General features: G+C 40.4%; 1 protein-coding gene across 11 annotated transcripts in view; it reads left to right on the forward strand.

Moving 5' to 3' along the window:
* Positions 1–17964, forward strand: part of fbrsl1 (fibrosin-like 1) — a 322499-nt gene that overhangs the window by 143700 nt on the left and 160835 nt on the right. For 10 of the 11 annotated variants that reach the window (XM_030143070.1, XM_030143058.1, XM_030143064.1 and 7 more), the window contains exon 3: positions 15386–15490. In XM_030143070.1, coding sequence (XP_029998930.1) covers positions 15386–15490 — 105 coding nt within the window. The remainder of the gene's footprint in view (positions 1–15385; positions 15491–17964) is intronic. The other variant, XM_030143059.1, reaches the window with a different exon arrangement.

The raw sequence follows: 17964 nt of genomic DNA on the forward strand, positions 1-17964 counted from the left end.
AAACATTCAATAATAGGCAGAATACTGGTAAAATTCCACAGACTTTTCTTAAGACATTTCAGGTTCATATTTGTTCAGGTTATTCACATTTTTCATAAAAGGCTATTCTGTAAATGTAAACATTTTTGTGTTACTTGACTTTTTTTTTTTTACAAAGAGGAAAATTTGTAGTTTTCATTATTTATAGGTTATTATGATACTATTTTACTGCTCTGACCCACTTTAGATTGAATTGAGCTAAAATTATTTTAACATCCTTGATCGTTAATATCTTCAGTGTAATTTTTGCATTTCACAAATTCATCCCAGGAGCTGGACTGGACCCTTTGACCGCATGTTTGACACCTGTGAATTAAGGCGTTTGAGTAAATAAACTGTATGAGTCATGAATTTTTGCCAGTATGACATTGAAATAAGATGTGAAATGGCCATTAAGTTCTGTTTTAAGTAGTCTTAAAAAGGCCTTAAAAAGTCTTAAATTTAACTTGCAGAAACCTGTAGGAACCCTGTATCAAATCCCTTTTTTAGATTGAATTACAGCCAACTGTTTCAAACTTGAATGCGTAAAGTTTATTCTTGTTTTTCCAGTGAGTATATTCGGCCTCTTGCTGTCTCCATGTTTCTGTCTTTTGCTGATTTCAGAGGGTGAGGCAGACCTCCATTGCGTGCCCCCTGCAATAATGCCGGTCAGGTTGCTTGTTTTGGTTGTAGCGATAGTGCTGTTTTAGTGGACAGTTCCTCTTCCAACATCCTCTAGGCCTCCCTCCTGGTTGTTGAGATTCAGCAGACAAACATCTCCTCTGGGGAGCTGACATCATTAGAGTGGAGAGCAGATCCCAGCACCTCTTCAGCTTCAGCAAAGAAAAGATAGATAAAGAAAGAGAGAGAGATACAGAGAGGAAGGGTAGAGGGCGGGTTTAAGCAATGCAAGGTCAAGATCGTGGCACAATTACCCTGGCAGCGCTGTGCCCTGGGAGGCCAAAGCCCCTGACTTCTTACCCTACCAAGGTCGCCCAGGCCGCTCCTTGAGACAATTAGCCTCCCAATATCCTCCTGTCATTTCCATATTCACTCCTCCCCTCCCACTAGTTTTTCCTCTTTCCCCTGCTCTGCCAGGTAGTTCTTATGCTCTAAGCCTGTTGCAGATTGAAACATGATGATATGACCAAAATCTCCTATGCTGATATAGGTAAGAGGTAATATCATGATGCAGCACAGTTCAGTGAATGTGTAATGACTATATAACCACCACATGGAAATGCTTATTCCTTTCTCATATTTGCTTGTTTTTCGCATTTCATTTAGAACCTTATGTGGACATTTTTAACTGAACAAACTTTGTTTAATTGTTGAATTTATGTATTGATATTGTTAACTTTATACTATCAATACAAACATGCAAATATGCAACAAATGAACTTATACAGAAAATAAATATAAGCCTAAAATATGAAAATGGTTAAAAATATCAAGATGTAGAGCTCCTCTTTTTTCCTTCCTCTGTTCATAGTTACCCTGCTCTGTCACATTCACTCTCCTCCATACTTGTTTGTTTTACTTTCATGCAAATTTCATGCTCGTATTTGTGTCATGTCAAAGAATGCAAAGCCACGAAGCCATAGCATTCAAATGACCGAGAAAAAGTGCACTCAGGAGCGTTAAATAAAACGCATCAATAATCTGAAATATAAAATGGTACGCTTGACCATATATGCTGTATATTTGTGTGACTATATGTATATATCCGTGCCATACCACACAGCATGTGCATTATTGTTGTCCATACGTTCTATTTGTACAATGTGTTCTTCCACCCACATGCACACAGAACACACCTAAACTAACCCCTGATATATGAAATAGAAGAAGCACACAGTGTTCACTTGGAGGTGGTGGAGTGTAAGTCTGATAGAATACAGGAAAACAGAAAAACAGCGAGATTTACGTGAATATTAGTCACAATGAACACAGCTACATTTAACCCATAAACACCCAAACATCCACCGGCGCCCAAAACCATCTACTGATATAAAGTGTTTAATAGTTGTTGATCCACTAATCCTGTCAATCCATGTAAATAATTGGTGTAAAATACAGTTTGTCGTCTTTTCATGGTCATCAGATATGATCCATTTGGACGTTCAGAGGCTCCGTAGTGAATGTGGAAACACCATTGTCTTCTACAGCGATGATTCACCAGTAAAACCCATGGAGTTGGATCAATGATAGTGGATAGACATGCTGGGTTTATGTTCAGATATTGATATATTTGGCTGAAAATGTCTCTCAAAACAATTTTCTTTGTTTCTGATATAATAACCCTCAAGTTTAATCTGAGCTTTAGTGAACATCTACATGATCAGTGAATTGAATACAGGAAAATACATGATTTTTCACTGAATAAATGCAAAATACAGAGGAGAATATTAAACAGCTAAAATTTGCTTAGAAGTCTTATTTATGTCTTTGTGCATAAGAAATCCATATAACTGAATCCCCAAAGGAACTTTGTGTTGGTAAATGCAAGTTATGCAAATTTACAGGATTTCATTTCTGTTGCAACATGTTGATGGTCATATGAACTATGTTTTCAGGTCAAAAATGTCCAATGTCATCACAATTAATGCTATATTTTCATGTCACAAATGGCTAAGTTATATTTGAACTGAATTTACCTGAAAAACAAATATTCTATTCTTTTAGATTCCCCAATTTTTCTTCCAAGATTATATACTACATATCACATGTTTTATTTTTACGGGTTGTAATATGGAGTATGGTGCTGATCCATCCTGCTTATGTTACGCCAATACATACATTAAGAATGTCACACGTCACTTTTTAAATCAACAGTTTTCTAATAATAAGCATTTTTATAAAGAAATAACAATTCTATATTGTTATTTACTCTTTAGTATGGTGATAAACTATACAATAAATAATTCTGATCCTAGTTTTTGCACAGGGATCATTTGTGGAAACGGTGACATGGCTGCCGAGCATCAGTATGATGGGATCTGTAACAACCATGTCACATCCGTCCACTGCCACATTTTGTGTTTTTGTGTCCGCTGTTATTGTTTTAGATCCACAATGCTAACATTTATGAGTAAGAGGATAATTAGCGATTTTAAGTATATAAGTTTATTACTAATAAAGTACTGGTACTGACCAGATCATCATGGGTAATGTCACGTCCGTCCACCAGCAAAAGTTTTCACATACACGTGCTATTCAAAATCCAATATTTCTGAAAATATAGCTTCCACTGTCAAATAATATCAGTAGTCTGTGCTCAAATGTATTAGCATTATTTCAACACAGTTCTAGGCATTTCTTACAACTTTTTTTTTTTTTTTTTGACAAAAATGGCCACTCATTTGACCCCCTAAGTAAATTTTAGCTGTGTAGTAAATGGTGATGAATCACTTAAAAAAGTTAGAGTGAAAAATACATTTTGGAACTGCCGCAAAATTAGCACTGAATCTTTATGGGTTAAAGGTGTACTGGTCAAATGCAGCCTGCTCTTGATGGTGTACTATACATGAAAATGAATATCAAATAAGTGCAATCATGCAACTATTGTCCAAGTCATCTGAAATGAGGCTTCCATTTTGTTAAGTCATATTCACTTTACACTATTAATTGGCAGTCATTTACAGTTAGACTGTTTATCCATTTGACTGCTCCGTCAGATTTCAGTCATGGGGAGATAGCGCAGACAGCTTCATCCGATGGGTCTTGCCAATTAGAATGCGCAGTGAATCCCCCTGTAAGCTTATTAAATCACTATTATCCCTATTAACACAATGGACATGATCCTCCTCTACCAACTGCATCCTCATTTTATGTAGTGTACATCGTGACAAGCAGTGCCTGTCAGATCATCTAATGTTGTGAATATGCTCACATACTCACACACACAGGGTGCACACACATAATTGTGCTCAGGCATTTGCAGATAGGGAGCCTCAAATCCCAGCACATGTCAGCGTTTTGAGGGATCATATAGATGCAAATGCGGCCATGTAATTGCACAAGCGGTAGATCTGCGCTCTCTAGGCTGGATGCTGTCATGTCAATGGCTGATTCCATCTGCTTTTCATCGTCACTTCTTTTTTCTGCCTTTCCAAGACCTGATTTCCATACCAGCCCAAAGCTTTAGAATCCTCTCATCTTATCTGCCTATTTTTCTCCATCCTCCTCCTTCGCCGCCTCTTCCTCGATCTCCTCTGCCAACCAGTTTCTTCTGGTCCAACGAGGAGTGATGGAGCTGACAGCAAAGAGGCAGATGTCACAGCCAAGCGCCTAAATGACAGCGAGGAGGCCTCCTGTGTAGTTTCTGCTCTCCTCACCTGAAGTTTACTGAAACACATAACCAGCCCCCACTTTAACACCATCCCAACTCCCTGCTTCCATATGTGACATGTACAAACTCCTTTCATCTTTTCACTTTAGGTTTTTTCAGGAGCAATCTATCAGTCTTTCCATCCTCCAACACATTCCATTTTTTAGAATATTTCAGGTAAGCCCAGATTGTTTTTGCTTCTGAATTTTTATATGTAAGGCATTCAATATACAGGCAGAGAAAAAGATAGAAGCCAGTTTGATAGCAGTGTAATCCATTATCAAAGTAATTAAGCTGCAGCAAATCAAAAGTGATTAAACTTTTCTTGGGTTTATTTGTTGACGACTGTTGGTTTTTGGTTTTTTTTTGTTTTTTTTTGTTTTTTTTTTCCCCACACTTCATCTTAATGCTGAAGTTGTTAATTTGCAGGTTAACGTTACATCTTTTTTAACCCAAGCTACAGGCTACATAAATTGAGATTATTGGCTCATCAAGTGAAGAACAGCATTATATATGTTATATGCTATATACAGCTCTGGAAAAAATTAAGAGACCACTGCAATTTCTTCTAAAATCAACATGTCTGCATGTATGACATCCATTCCATCCCTGTGTTTGTTGAATTCCAACACAAGCACACCTTATTCTACTTAATAAACACCTGATCCATGTCTTATTTAAGAAAGACAAGTATAAAAAACACTACTGTGGCCATCACTATCTTCTTATGATAGGCAAAAACAGTGCTATTAGTACCGCAAAAGTAATAATAACTATTGAAAACTACTGGACTTCTGCTCTGACAATGTTCCCAAACTCTGAGGACTAGTTTTTCTATCAGGACAATGCTCCTGGCCTCAGCTAGGTCAATAAAGGTGTGGATGACGGACGACCAGATGAAGACCCTGTCATGGTCAGTCCAATCTGCAGTCCTGAACCCACTTTGAAAACTTCTGGAGGAAGATGGATGGTCACAAGCCATCGAACATTGCTGAGCTTCTTGAATTTCTATGCCAGGAGCTGCATAAAGTCATCCAACAGCAATGGAGGAGAGAGAAGACATGTGAAAGCTGTCATTGAAAATCGGGGTTATTCCACCAAATGTTGATGTCTGAACTTTTACCAAGTTACAACGTTAGTGTTGTGTTGTTTAGAAATGAAGATGAACTTTTCTTTGCATTATTTGAGGTCTGAAAACAAATGCATTGTTTTGTTATTTTGACCATATGTCATGTTCTGCAAATACAGGGTGGGAAAGCAAAATTTACAATGAACATTTAGTTGTTTTTCTCAGCAGGCACTACGTCAATTGTTTTGAAACCAAACATATATTGATGTCATAATCATACCTAACATTATTATCAATACCTTTTCAGAAACTTTTGCCCATATGAGTAATCAGGAAAGCAAATGTCAAAGAGTGTGTGATTTGCTGAATGCACTCGTCACACCAAAGGAGATTTCAAAAATAGGTGGATTGTCCATAAAGACTGTTTATAATGGAAAGAAGAGAATGACTATGAGCAAAACTATTACAAGTAAGTCTGGAAGATACTATTAAAGAAGAATGGGAGAAGTTGTCACCCGAATATTTGAGGAACACTTGCGCAAGTTTCAGGAAGCGTGTGAAGGCAGTTATTGAGAAAGAAGGAGGACACATAGAATAAAAACATTTTCTATTATGTAAATTTTCTTGTGGCAAATAAATTCTCATGACTTTCAATAAACTAATTGGTCATACACTGTCTTTCAATCCCTGCCTCAAAATATTGTAAATTTTGCTTCCCCACCCTGTACATGCCCTAAATAACAATGTTTTTATTTGGAATTTAGGAGAAATGTTGTCGGTAGTTTAGAGAATAAAACAAAAATGTACATTTTACTCAAACACACACCTATAAATGGTAAAATCGGAGAAAGTGATAATTTTGCAGTGGTCTCTTATTTTTTTTCCAGAGCTGTATACATATGAAATACAGTACATTACAACAAACATGTATTTTGTTTTATAGAAAGCTAGCTTTTTTTTTTTGCTTTTTTTTTTTTTTTTGCACCTATAACAAGCACATATTGTTACATTTAAGTGTATAGTATACATATAAATTCACACATACTTCAGCTTTCCTATTTCCACCTCCCTTCTTTCGTTCAACACATAACACTTCCTTCAAATTCACTGGCAGTCTGTGCTGTGCAGGCATGAGATAACGTCCCAGAAGTTTTCCAAGGGCAGGACGAGTACTCAGACATCAGAGGGAAGCCGCGTCGAGCCGAAGCTGATTCATTACATGTGTTGCATCTGCCTCCTATTAAAAAGCCCAGAGCACTCTGGCTGTCTGTGCTGGTCTCTCTCTCACTCTCTGACTGCAAAACTACCTCCTGACTTCTTGCCTAGACCTCATCTCTCTCAAAAACTCCCTCTTTCTGTCTCTTTCCTCATAACTCGCACTCTTCTCTGATGACATGCCTCAGCTCCTCACTAAGCCCCTTAGATTAGCTCTAGCATACACTGCTACAGTAAAGTTCAGTCAATATGAGGGTGCACATGCTGGATTTCTTTTTCTTTTTTTTTCATTTCTGCCATTGCATGCAAGAACAGTTTAAATACATGCACTCCTTATATGACTCCCTAATCTTATTTTTCCATATTGAAAAATCATCTTTTGATTATTGCAGCAATTAGACTTTGACTCATAAAAAGACAATAGTCTATTTTTCACTCTATGTAACCAGTGATTTCTTGGTTTGCTTGATTTAAGTTTAGTGTAGGCGGCTTTGGTTGGCAGTTGTCTCATTAGTTATTCTTGCTCATGCAACACATATAGATTTATTTATTGCTAGGATGAAAATTGTTTTTCCATCATCTCAAAAAGCTAAAGAAAACCAATTAAAAATATTAGCCATCAGACTAATATATTATTGAGTCTGATGATGACAGATTTAAACACTGGGCCAACATTCTCTACCAGTTTGTCTAGCCATCTTGCATGGTTTTGTTTGATGCCGCTTCCCCTGCAGACCATAACATAGAACTGCCCTTGTCATTATGGTCTGGTCAAACATGTACAGCTTCTTAGTGTAGTTGTCAAAGGAGCTGATCCAACTCTATCCATTTCAATAGAGTGCATCTGTGTTCAGGAACAAATCCAACTTGGTGTCCAAATGCACACTATTATATTTGTACACCAATACTACCCCAGTGTCTACACCACATGTGCTGACTTGCTGAAGAGGAGATTTAGACTTTCTGAGATCCCCCATTGTTTTGGTTTTGTAGGTGTTCAGTAGGAGGCAGTTTTTGTGACTCCAGTCATGAAAATCTCTGGCAGATCCCTGTACTCCATTTTATGTCCATTGCTGATACACACCGCAATATCAGAATATCTCTGGATGTGACAGGACTCAGAGTTGTACTTATACTCCAGTGTGTACAATGTGAACAGAAAGGGAGCCAAAATAGTCCCCTGTGGAGCTCCAGTCCTGCTCATTACTGTCCCAGAGACACAGGTCACCAACCTGATGAAATGTGGTCTACCTTTCAGATAGTCTGTGAGCCAGGAAACAAAGGAGGGATCCACCCCATCCCATAGAGTTTGTCTTTTAGTATTAATAGTTTAAAAATTAAACATCATCCACTCTAATGTGTTCTTCCCATGTAAACTATAATTGAGGGGGAATGATTTCTATGACTACTATTGTTCCCAATTTGAACTTAACACAGATATATTGGCTTTATCGTTCATTTTGTCCTGAAATGGATTTTTATATTGAATTAGACAAAGTTAAATAGGAAAAAAAGACTTTTGCTGCTGTGTTTTTTTTCTCCAAAGGTTAATAAAGTCTGTTCATTATTAATGAAAGTAAGAGATTCTTTTTGTTGTTGCTCAGTGTTCAGAACTAAAATACATCTATGTTCATTATAAATGATGGTATTAGCTATTCCGTTAAAGAACATTTACCTGATTGAGGAGCACAGTCTAAAGTTAGACTGATGGGAAGTTTTAGACTGTTCTTCAACTTAGATTTTTTTAATCACTTGCTCATTTCCTTTACCTCACAATCTCATCTTCGGTGTTTTAATTATGTCGTGGTGAAAGAGCGCTAAGGTGTGTGTGTTTGGTGGACTTGTTAAACGGGGCCTTTTTGCAAAGGATTCGCCGGCTTCAGCTGATAATTATTTCAGATTACATTAGAGGAAATTAAACATTTCTTAAAGTAGGTGTGAGGGTGACAGAGTTATCAAGTGTAGTTGCAGGAGTGAGTGTGAATGTTACACTTCCAAAAATGTAATTTTTCCGACTGCTAATAAGATCATTTTCAAGTGTTAAAAAATAATTAATGGTGTTACTGCAGTTGAGCAGAAGTGAGGTCTTTAATATGTATGTGGTCATTGATGAAAGTCATTGGTGGGGAAATGGACACAAATTAGCAGGATTATTTGTAAAAATGTCCTTATTCCTTCCTAATATACGTATGAAGTGTTTATTATTGTGGCTGCAGTCCACTGTTGTATGGGTTTAAACCTTGTAAAGTTTGCAATCAAATAGTCATGTTATTTACCACTCATAACTCTTTTAATAATGTCAGGACAATTTTTAATGTCGTGATCTAATTTGGGCCGGTTTATTATTTATAGAGAACAATATTTTCTTCGATATTTAGCTAACTTTTCACAAGCAAGTTGTGAAACTCTCTGTATGTAGTTAGACATTCTGTCATTTCAACATCTGTCTGGACTGCTGATCTGTCCCGCCAACAGACTGTTATCAGTTGATAAGAATGTTTACGCCAGCCTTATCTCTGTCTATTTGAGGGTTATGGCGTTGAGAGTTATAACTGATAAATCCTTTCCGCATGAAACTGTTGCAGAATCTGTGATTGATGCAGCATACAGTTATTATAGTCACAGTGTTTCATGGTAGAAAACTCTGACCTGCATGTAGGGAGACAAATTTTATCTCACACTTACAGACATCTGAAAGATACAATCATTCATTTGGTAAAATGTTACTACTGTCACCAAAAATGCAGACTTCGGTTATTTATTTATTTATTGATTTATTTATTACTTTTAGTCTGGTAATTGATTTGATACAGGTGCTAAGATTACAGTATCGTCATTACAATATCCAATATCACACAGCAGTCATTCATTTGGACTTCTTTAAAATTATTCTGTTTCTTATCATTTGTACCTTTTATTGTTTGAGAGTGTATGGAAATAGTGTGCTAATGAAGCATGCAAACAACACTAGTTGTGAAAGAATATGTTTTGTATTGTAATACATCACTTGAAAAAGCTGTGATAAAGTAAATTGACATCAATATATATATATATATATATATAATTTGTAGAAATATTTCTTAAAAAAAACATGTTTCCTGCAGCTAACGTCTAGGAGTCAGATATATATATCATTTGCCTTTTCCCCCATGCTTCTGTGTTTGCTTGAAAATGCTCTTGGTGATTGGAAAGTCCACATACCAGAGATAATTGCAACACTGAAAGGTACAACAGCACACACTCAAAAATGAATGAATAAATCATTCACTCTGTCTCTCTCTCTCTCCAAAGGTTTTGCTGACCACCAAGTGCAAATGTGGCATTTCCAGTGGCATGTACCACAAGCTGAAGTTGTTTTACTGCTTTGAATGTACCCTCTTTTTTGAAAACCAAAGTGAACTTTGACTTGCAAATAATCATGTCGAGGTAAAAAAAAAAAAAAATGCAACCTTCAAAGTGAACATGATTTGAATTTTCCTTGTTAGCATGCATAAATCTTTTGCAAAATGCACTCACTGCTCTCAGCACTAATAGTGTGCACAGAAATGAGAGCTGTGCATTTCTTTCACAGCAGCAAGAAAGAAGATCTGCATAATGTTTCAGCAAAATGCAGATCCACAACATCGGTCCCTTGCTTTCTTTCCAATAACATCATTAGCATTTTGACATCATCGGCTTAATTGTTATTGGTAGAGCACAGAAATGCTTTCCTGTGACTTGAAGTAAAGAGGAAAAGGAGGGCCTGGGAGGTTGAGTGTTTCCGCTGTAAGGCCCTGTGCTTATCAGTCCAGGGCAGATACTGTTCCTACGGTCCTGGCTGACAGGTGAGGCGTATGTGTGTCTGTCGGTTGTGGTTGTTGGTGGACCCCCGGGACAGGTGCTGAGGGATAGGTTCGTATTTGAGAGCAGGTGCACCTCCCCTCCCCTCTTCCTCCTTTTTTTGCCTTGTTCCCTCACTCCCCCCAGAGGCATATGGTGAGAGTGATTGGAGAGACCTGGGCCCCGGAGGGAGTGCTCCACTCCCCAGTTCATCTGTTCCAGACGGGGCCCTGCGGGACACTCAGGCTCTCCTGAGGTCCCCGTTGGCTGGGAATCAGGCTGAGAAGGCAGCTTCACTTTCGGGTTGACTGCTTTGTTACAGTGTTGGGAGGTCTCACTGGCCACCCCGGTTAGCTCTACACTGTACAGTAGCCTATGCCACAATTCTGCTCACAGCAGGGACAGCTTATAGGTTACAACTTCTCATATTTTTTTTCTCAGTAATTCTCTAATAAACAAGTGCTGCTTTTAATCTGCCAGCTCTGGTCAGGTTCTGTGTGTCATTACTTTCTATGTTTCACAGGCTCATATTTTTGAACCAGCTTACAAATGTGAATTAGTTGAGAGCACAAGGAGAGAGTTATGGGGGCATTTTAGGCCTTGTATAATATGTGTATCCCTTTTTATGTGGTCATTTATTATAAGACGAGTTCTATGAATAATGTATGATTAAAAGCCGTAATGGATACACTGGGACTCGTCAAAATAAAAGCAAAAATCCATTTGCTCTCCCTGTAGTAAATCCACTAGCTTGTCCTTGGGCTAATTTCCAACTTGGGACTTGGTGGGGGAGTGAGTGCATGTCTTGATAGCAATTTCAGGGGAGGGAGGTGTTGGTAGTGCTGTAAAGTGAGAGAGTGACAGAGAAAAGAGGGAGGAGGGGGAGGAAAAGTGAAATGAGATATGGATGGGGAACAAAGCCAGGAACACCTTTCTCTCTTGATGCCTCCCCCTTTTATCTGACTCTATCCTTTGCTCTCTCTTTGCTTCCTTCTCTCCTGTCTCTGTCTCTCACAATCTTATAGCTCTGTCCCCCTGCCTCCGAGCAGCTGCCACTTCTGAGCCTGAAGAAAATGAAGGCAGATGAATCAATTTGGCCTGTGGCCCTAAAGTGCACTTGTCTGCACCCCAGCCTGGAGGGGGGGGATAATGAGCCGATAGATTGAGCCAGTGCCTGAGCTCGGCACTGAGCACTGAGGTGCCTCCGCCTGCTGCACCACCAGGCCTACCTCACATACACACACACACATACATACACACAACACTGATGCCTCCCTGTGCAATGGGAGCAGCCTGTCGCTGGGTTAATGGGGGTGAGGGTCCTTTGCGCAGGACACTTTTCAGAACAAATTAGAGGAAGGATCTGTATTCGTCCTCTCTAGCCCTCCCTTCTGTGTATTGCCCCTCGTCTTTTTCCCGCCCTGTGCATTGGAAGCCCATAGAACTGATTGGAGCGTGGTAGCGCAGAGCAGAAGAGCAAGAAAGGATCAAGGGAAGAGTGGGCAGGGGGCAAAGTCCAGGATCCAAGGGTAATGAGGATTGACGCTGGGACAAGGCTGAGGCACAACCTCCCTGAGTGCTGTTGACAGGTGATGGCAGGCTACAGGGACACAACGCAGACTGAGAGGAGCTGAAGCAAGTAGGGAAAAGCAGGGGAGATCAGGACTAACAGCTTCTCTTATTCAGGGAAGGAAAGGGTAGGTGAGTGTGCAACCATTGGATTCAGCCCACAAACCTCCTGCAAGGTGAAGGAGGTGGGAGGATCAAAGAAGCAGGACAACAAAGCATCACCCCCAACCCCCAAGCAGCTCCCTGCTGACATGCTGTAGATTGATCGACACCACAAGGAGTAAGCAAGAGAAAAAGAAGAAGGCACAATAGCCCAGCCTAGCTGCTCTGAACTACTACTGTCTGCTGATGCCTTGACTGGCCACGTTCTAAGCAGAAGGGACTCAGTGACTTCACCCAGGGTTAGAGTAGTATAAATGAGCAGACCCAAGTCGGCACTACTCAACTTGGGGGGAAATTAAGACGCTGGAGGGCCCTTTGAAGATAATTAAAGAGCACAGAGTGGCAGCCTCCAGAGACAGACTGGAGACATGTTCAATACCGAGACTAATGGGGCTAATTTCCAGTACATTATTCATGTAAAACACCACCGCTTACTTGGCCATGTATTTTTTTCGACATCTCTCTTTCTCTTTTAAGAGAAACTGTCCCACATGCAAAGATTATCTACATGAAATTGCAGATCTGATCTGATTAACCTTGCTTCATTCTGCATTGGTAAAATTTTCAATGCAATCTATCTCAAGAACATACACAAATCACAAACTGTAATTCCTTATTGCAGTCCAGGTGGCCAAGAACTACTCCCCCTGGGCTACCCAGAGAGCATTTCAAAGACATTAACTCAAGTGTATGGAAAGGCGTTGTGACCTTGGACCATGTCAGTATTTGCACCCAATCACATCTCAGTGGAGACTATTAGCTCCACCCTCAAGCTCTCTGACTTGTCTTTTAACATTAATGAGTAGAGAAAAAAGAAGAAAAAAAAAAAAAAAAACAGCACATGAAAGCTGTACAGTTGGGAGCATAGGGCCAATTAAACACCTCCCCAGACTGGAAATTAGTCCCTGCCTTAATCACAGGCAGTCAGGGTTGCCAATCTTTTGTCAGAGTTGGTGAATTCCTGCCTAGATCAATTGCTCTCCTGTCCCGTCGAACAGTGGCTGTGGGAGCAGTCCTTGCACGTTGCATCATTAACCTAGGTGGCTAATTAGAAGCTGTGCTCTGATCAATAGCCAAGTTGATTGCTGACTGGGTAATGTAGCTGCAGGCCCCAAAGGAGATGGAAACACTTGGGGTGCCTTCAGGAATTTGTCAGCATCACTGATGCTGGGTAAACAAAGTAATCAACGGCTGCTCTTGACGCCGATGTGATGCAGACTGTACCCCAGCTCTCTGTCTCTGCCTCCCTGCCTGCCTGCCAAGGAGGATTGCTCTCTTTGTGCTTTCCTTGAGTGAAGGAAATCAAAAAGGCCACCATCTATTTTGAGATTCAAGGAGTGATTAGGTTGACAGCTAGTCGAGAGAGAGCGAGGAAGGCAGAGAGGGGCGGGTAGAGGTGGAAGTCAAACCTGATTAGGCCCACCTGCCAGGTTTCTTTTCCTTCCATCGCTACACCCTGATTGCTTGGCAGCAGCTCCCTCTTTTCCTTCGCCAAACCCACCCCACCCCAGTCCTGTCACTGTTGACCTCAGCGCACTGCTAATGCCCCTTGGCCAATCAGCATGCTTGCCCCGGTGGCGGCAGGGTAATTAAAAGGGAATTGTGTCTACTTGGCATGTGAGCTGGTGGGCATGAGGGTAGACAAACACTCTCTCTCTGCCACCTTGCCTCCCTCCCTGTCTCCCAGCCAGGTGGTAGCGTACAGGACCTGTCAGATTAGCTGATGACCCTTTTAATTCTAGCCCAGCCGGGGGCCATAATTGATATTTACCAGGAAAGGTTAATTGTAGCAGTGATCTGCTTAAATTACAGTGGAGATCAAGAGACCAGGGCCAGCCACTGTGCGTGCCACCAGGGGAGCTGCTACACTGCTACATGCAAACTGCAAGTCAAATGAATTATACCCCACGGCCATCACTACAGTACTCTAAGGTGGAAAAGCAGCACAGACCTTTATGACTGGCTGAGGCTGTACCTGAAAAGAGTCTTGCAGAGCTTGCAAAGCTTCCATCTAGCTAAGTTGGAATGCCAGCCAACTGTGGGTTTGGATTGCTATCAACCAGCCATCCGTGTAGGCATTAGGGTTATCATGATGTGGGTGGCTAAACAAGGATACTGGCATACATTATATATTTAAGCAGATAACTTGCTGCTGATAACTTGTGGTGGCATTTGATATTTTGATTAATGTGGGTCTATTTCATAGTGCTAGTAAAGCATTTAAACAAAGGTATAGTGTCTTATTCAATGCTGCTTTTGTTTTTACTGGTTTTGTAAATGTAATGTAAGACTAGTTTTAGCATATTATACAAACAGCCATGGTAACCTAATGCTTGTGTTTGTGTAGTGTCATATGAGTAAACATTTGTGAAAATGTGGTCAGGACAGACTGTCATCTTACCAAAGTAGATAAATATTGATTGATGGTGTTAAATTCAACACAGCCCAGGTATATTCCAAATTAATCTAACAGAGTCACGTTATACATGGTCACTGCAGAATTTCTGTTTCTGACTGATGGCACTGGTAGTGGTAGGAAAAGGTTTTTTGGGGTTGCAGGTGTTTTGCTACAGTCAGTTCTATTTTGCATTTAGCCAAAGCACAAACTGGCACTGAGCTCTGAGATGTGAAAAGCCACACCAACAGTCCTTCAAGTTGTGAATAGAGGGATCACGGCCAATTGAACGTCAGTTGAAGCCATTGTGATTATGCTGTATTGTTATATATAGTTACGTTGGAGTTGATTATTTGAACTTTTAATATGAGTTGTTTGGTTGATCTGCTGGTGGTTTTCATTTTGAAATATGTTTATAGCAGTGACATTTTAATATCATGTTTACAGTTCTTACAGTCAGTGGCTTCATCATCTTTAAAGCGCCCCGATAAACACAATCCTTTTAATATTTTATGTTTCATGAATAGGAAGTGTATCAGCTTTTGACACAAATTTGGCTTTATGGAAGCATCATATTAATTTCTATGCCATATTTAAATGGTTCCATCACAAGTACATGTACTTTGTATTAAACATGCAAAATAGCACTACCATGGTGTTTCAATACATAAAAACATGATTTCTTCTTTAAAATTTTAATAATCCGCATTGCAGCAAATCACAGTGCTGTCAGAACAACTGATTCATATAAATGTTATTAATGTATTGTCCTAAAAGTAACCGTGAATTGTGTTTTTTGTGTCCCCAGCAGATTAAACCTTTGTCACTACGTCCGGTCAAAGTCAGTGAGGACGAGACAGTACAGGAGCTCAACCGACCGCACAGGAGCAACTCTAAGGAGCAGCTCAGCGAGGTGAGGCCTTGGACAAGACCTTTTGCCTTTTCTGCAGAGAGCCAGCCTGCCCACTTCCACAGGCCAAAGCAGGAGACCCCTGAGGAGGAATACATAGTGCGGGCTGAGATCAGAGGGCAGCTGGTGCAGTAGCTCCTGCTGTTCAAGATATCACCTCATAAATCCCCTCTGTGGTAGGAAAAAGGCTGGTTAGCTGGCAACACACAGACAGGAAATGATTAGGCCAGTCGCACAGCGTCACCTAGTTGACCTGGCATTATTTAAAGCACGGCACAGTTAAATGTAGACATGACCTAATGCAGCTCAGCCAGGTGTGGGTCGACCTTGCCGACCCCCGAATGGAATGAGTTAAAGAAACAGTTCCAATTATCACTGCGCCGGCATCCATATGCCAGTCCATTTAGAGAATGAGTAGGTGGCAAAGGGAAATGGAAGCTAGGCACTGGTTCAGCGTAACGGATGAAATAATGCAATTTAGATACAGGGGAAGTAATGAGAATTTATGCAAAATCCCAAGCGGCCCATTTTAAATGAATGTAGAAATATGCTTCCTAACTAATGCCTGTCAAGCAGGCCTCCCAAACCTAACTAAATTCAATCAGACTGTTCATTTAGCTGACGAAAGCAGGCAGAGAGAAAAAGAGGCAGAAAGAAGAGGAAGGAAAATATGCAGGCTTCCTCTTCCAGCAGGGGTAAAATGGTGGTAAGAAAAAGATTTTAATGAACATATTAAATACATTGTTTTAAGCCATTCAGCATTCCAACTGAAAATCCAGCCTTATGAAAAAAGAAAATCACCCAGCCTAATTTCTCCCATCTTGTTCGTCTTTTTTCTAAGCCTCGCACTGCTCTGTTTCTCTTGTGCTCTGTCCCCCTCCACCCCCCCTTTCCTCTCACTATTTCTCTTGAATTTGTGTAAAGGCTGTCTTTTAATGAAAAAGTCAGGAGGAAGAGGCGGGCTTGTCAGATAAAAGACCGACGCTAGTTGACAGCTCTGACAGGGATATACGACAAGCACTGAGAAGGAGGGGGGCATGGATTGGGGTTGGGTGGTGGGGGGGGTAGAGTGAGGGTGTAAGTGGTGGAGGTGGTGGTGGTGGTGGTGGAGGTGGTGGCTGGTGGGGTGGGGGGGGTGCTGTTGAAAATTGCGCGCTGTAATCGCCAACGGTGTTAGATGTGGCATGTCTCTCTAATCTGCTGCCAAATAAATGGTGCACAGACGCTGATTGTTGTAGCCATGCCATCCATATCTATCCATCTCTGTCCCTGTGCCTGTCTTTCCTTTTCTCTTTCTCATTCTGTCTGTCTATCAGTCTGTCCTTCTTGCTAGGTCCTTTATTCCTCTAAGTGGAGACATGGACATGATATACACAGAAACATTCCTCACCGACACCATATCACCATCCCCCTTATACTTCTTATTTTTCCAGGCCCATGAAATCTCCACAGCTCCATGAGCACTACTAATTTTCGTAAAACACGCTCCATCACATCAAAGTGGCTCCACAGCTTTAAGAGCTCTTAACTAATGATGCCGCATCGGCAACGAGTAAAATGGATTTCTCTTGTCTTACCGCCAAAGGAAATAGAGACAAATGCGACATGCGGACGCACCCGCCGCCTGTAAAAACAGTCATGCATCAATTTGGGAGCAGGAGGTAAAAAAAAAAATTGCAGGGGATGCTGTTTGTTCACTGCCATGGTTGGGTCTTTATCTGTTTATTTTGACTAGGTAATTGTGCCTGTGGTGCAGCGGGGCCCGGCACTAAGCCACACAGGGATTAGGGAAATGTGAGGTAGTGGAGGGGGTCGGTTCCATTGCATCTGTGTCCTGTGGAGGAGAGGGTGGCACTTGTAGTACTCTCTGGGTCTCTATCAACCTCCTGTATCCACCCACACCCACCCATGTTTCTGGGGTACATTCCCATTTCCTTCCTTGATTAGTCTTTGATTCCAATTCCTTGTTTTATCCTCGAATTGTTGCAGTTCACTATCATGAACGCTGTCCTAGAGATCTTATTTTTACTTTGAGGAGTCAGGAGGGGACTCATAACAATCCTTGGTAGAAGTGTTATTGGACAGACACACCGTTTTATTAGAAATCTGATATTTAGGGGTGATCAGCCTGATTATATATTTTACAGACAAACCCAACAAATCACTGAAATTTGAAACATTAAAGATGACAATCCAACAATTTATGACTAATTATCTAGTTAAAAATGACTTATTTATGGCATTTGTTCTAATTCAATCATTTCCAGCCACCAACACTGGTACTAATACTATGTAATCATGAATTTTTTCCATTTTGTTAAATTTGTCAACCGAGCATGAACAGCTAAAATGTATATGCTAATGATAATTAAATAAGACATTCAGCTGTCAGTAGAAATCCTTAATGTAAAGCAATGTAATGTACATTGTGGCTGAGCTTTGCATTTATTTACACGGTGTGATATGACTAATCTGTA

The sequence above is a fragment of the Sphaeramia orbicularis genome, chromosome 9 (genome assembly GCF_902148855.1).
Source record: "Sphaeramia orbicularis chromosome 9, fSphaOr1.1, whole genome shotgun sequence".
NCBI classification, from domain to species: domain Eukaryota; kingdom Metazoa; phylum Chordata; class Actinopteri; order Kurtiformes; family Apogonidae; genus Sphaeramia; species Sphaeramia orbicularis.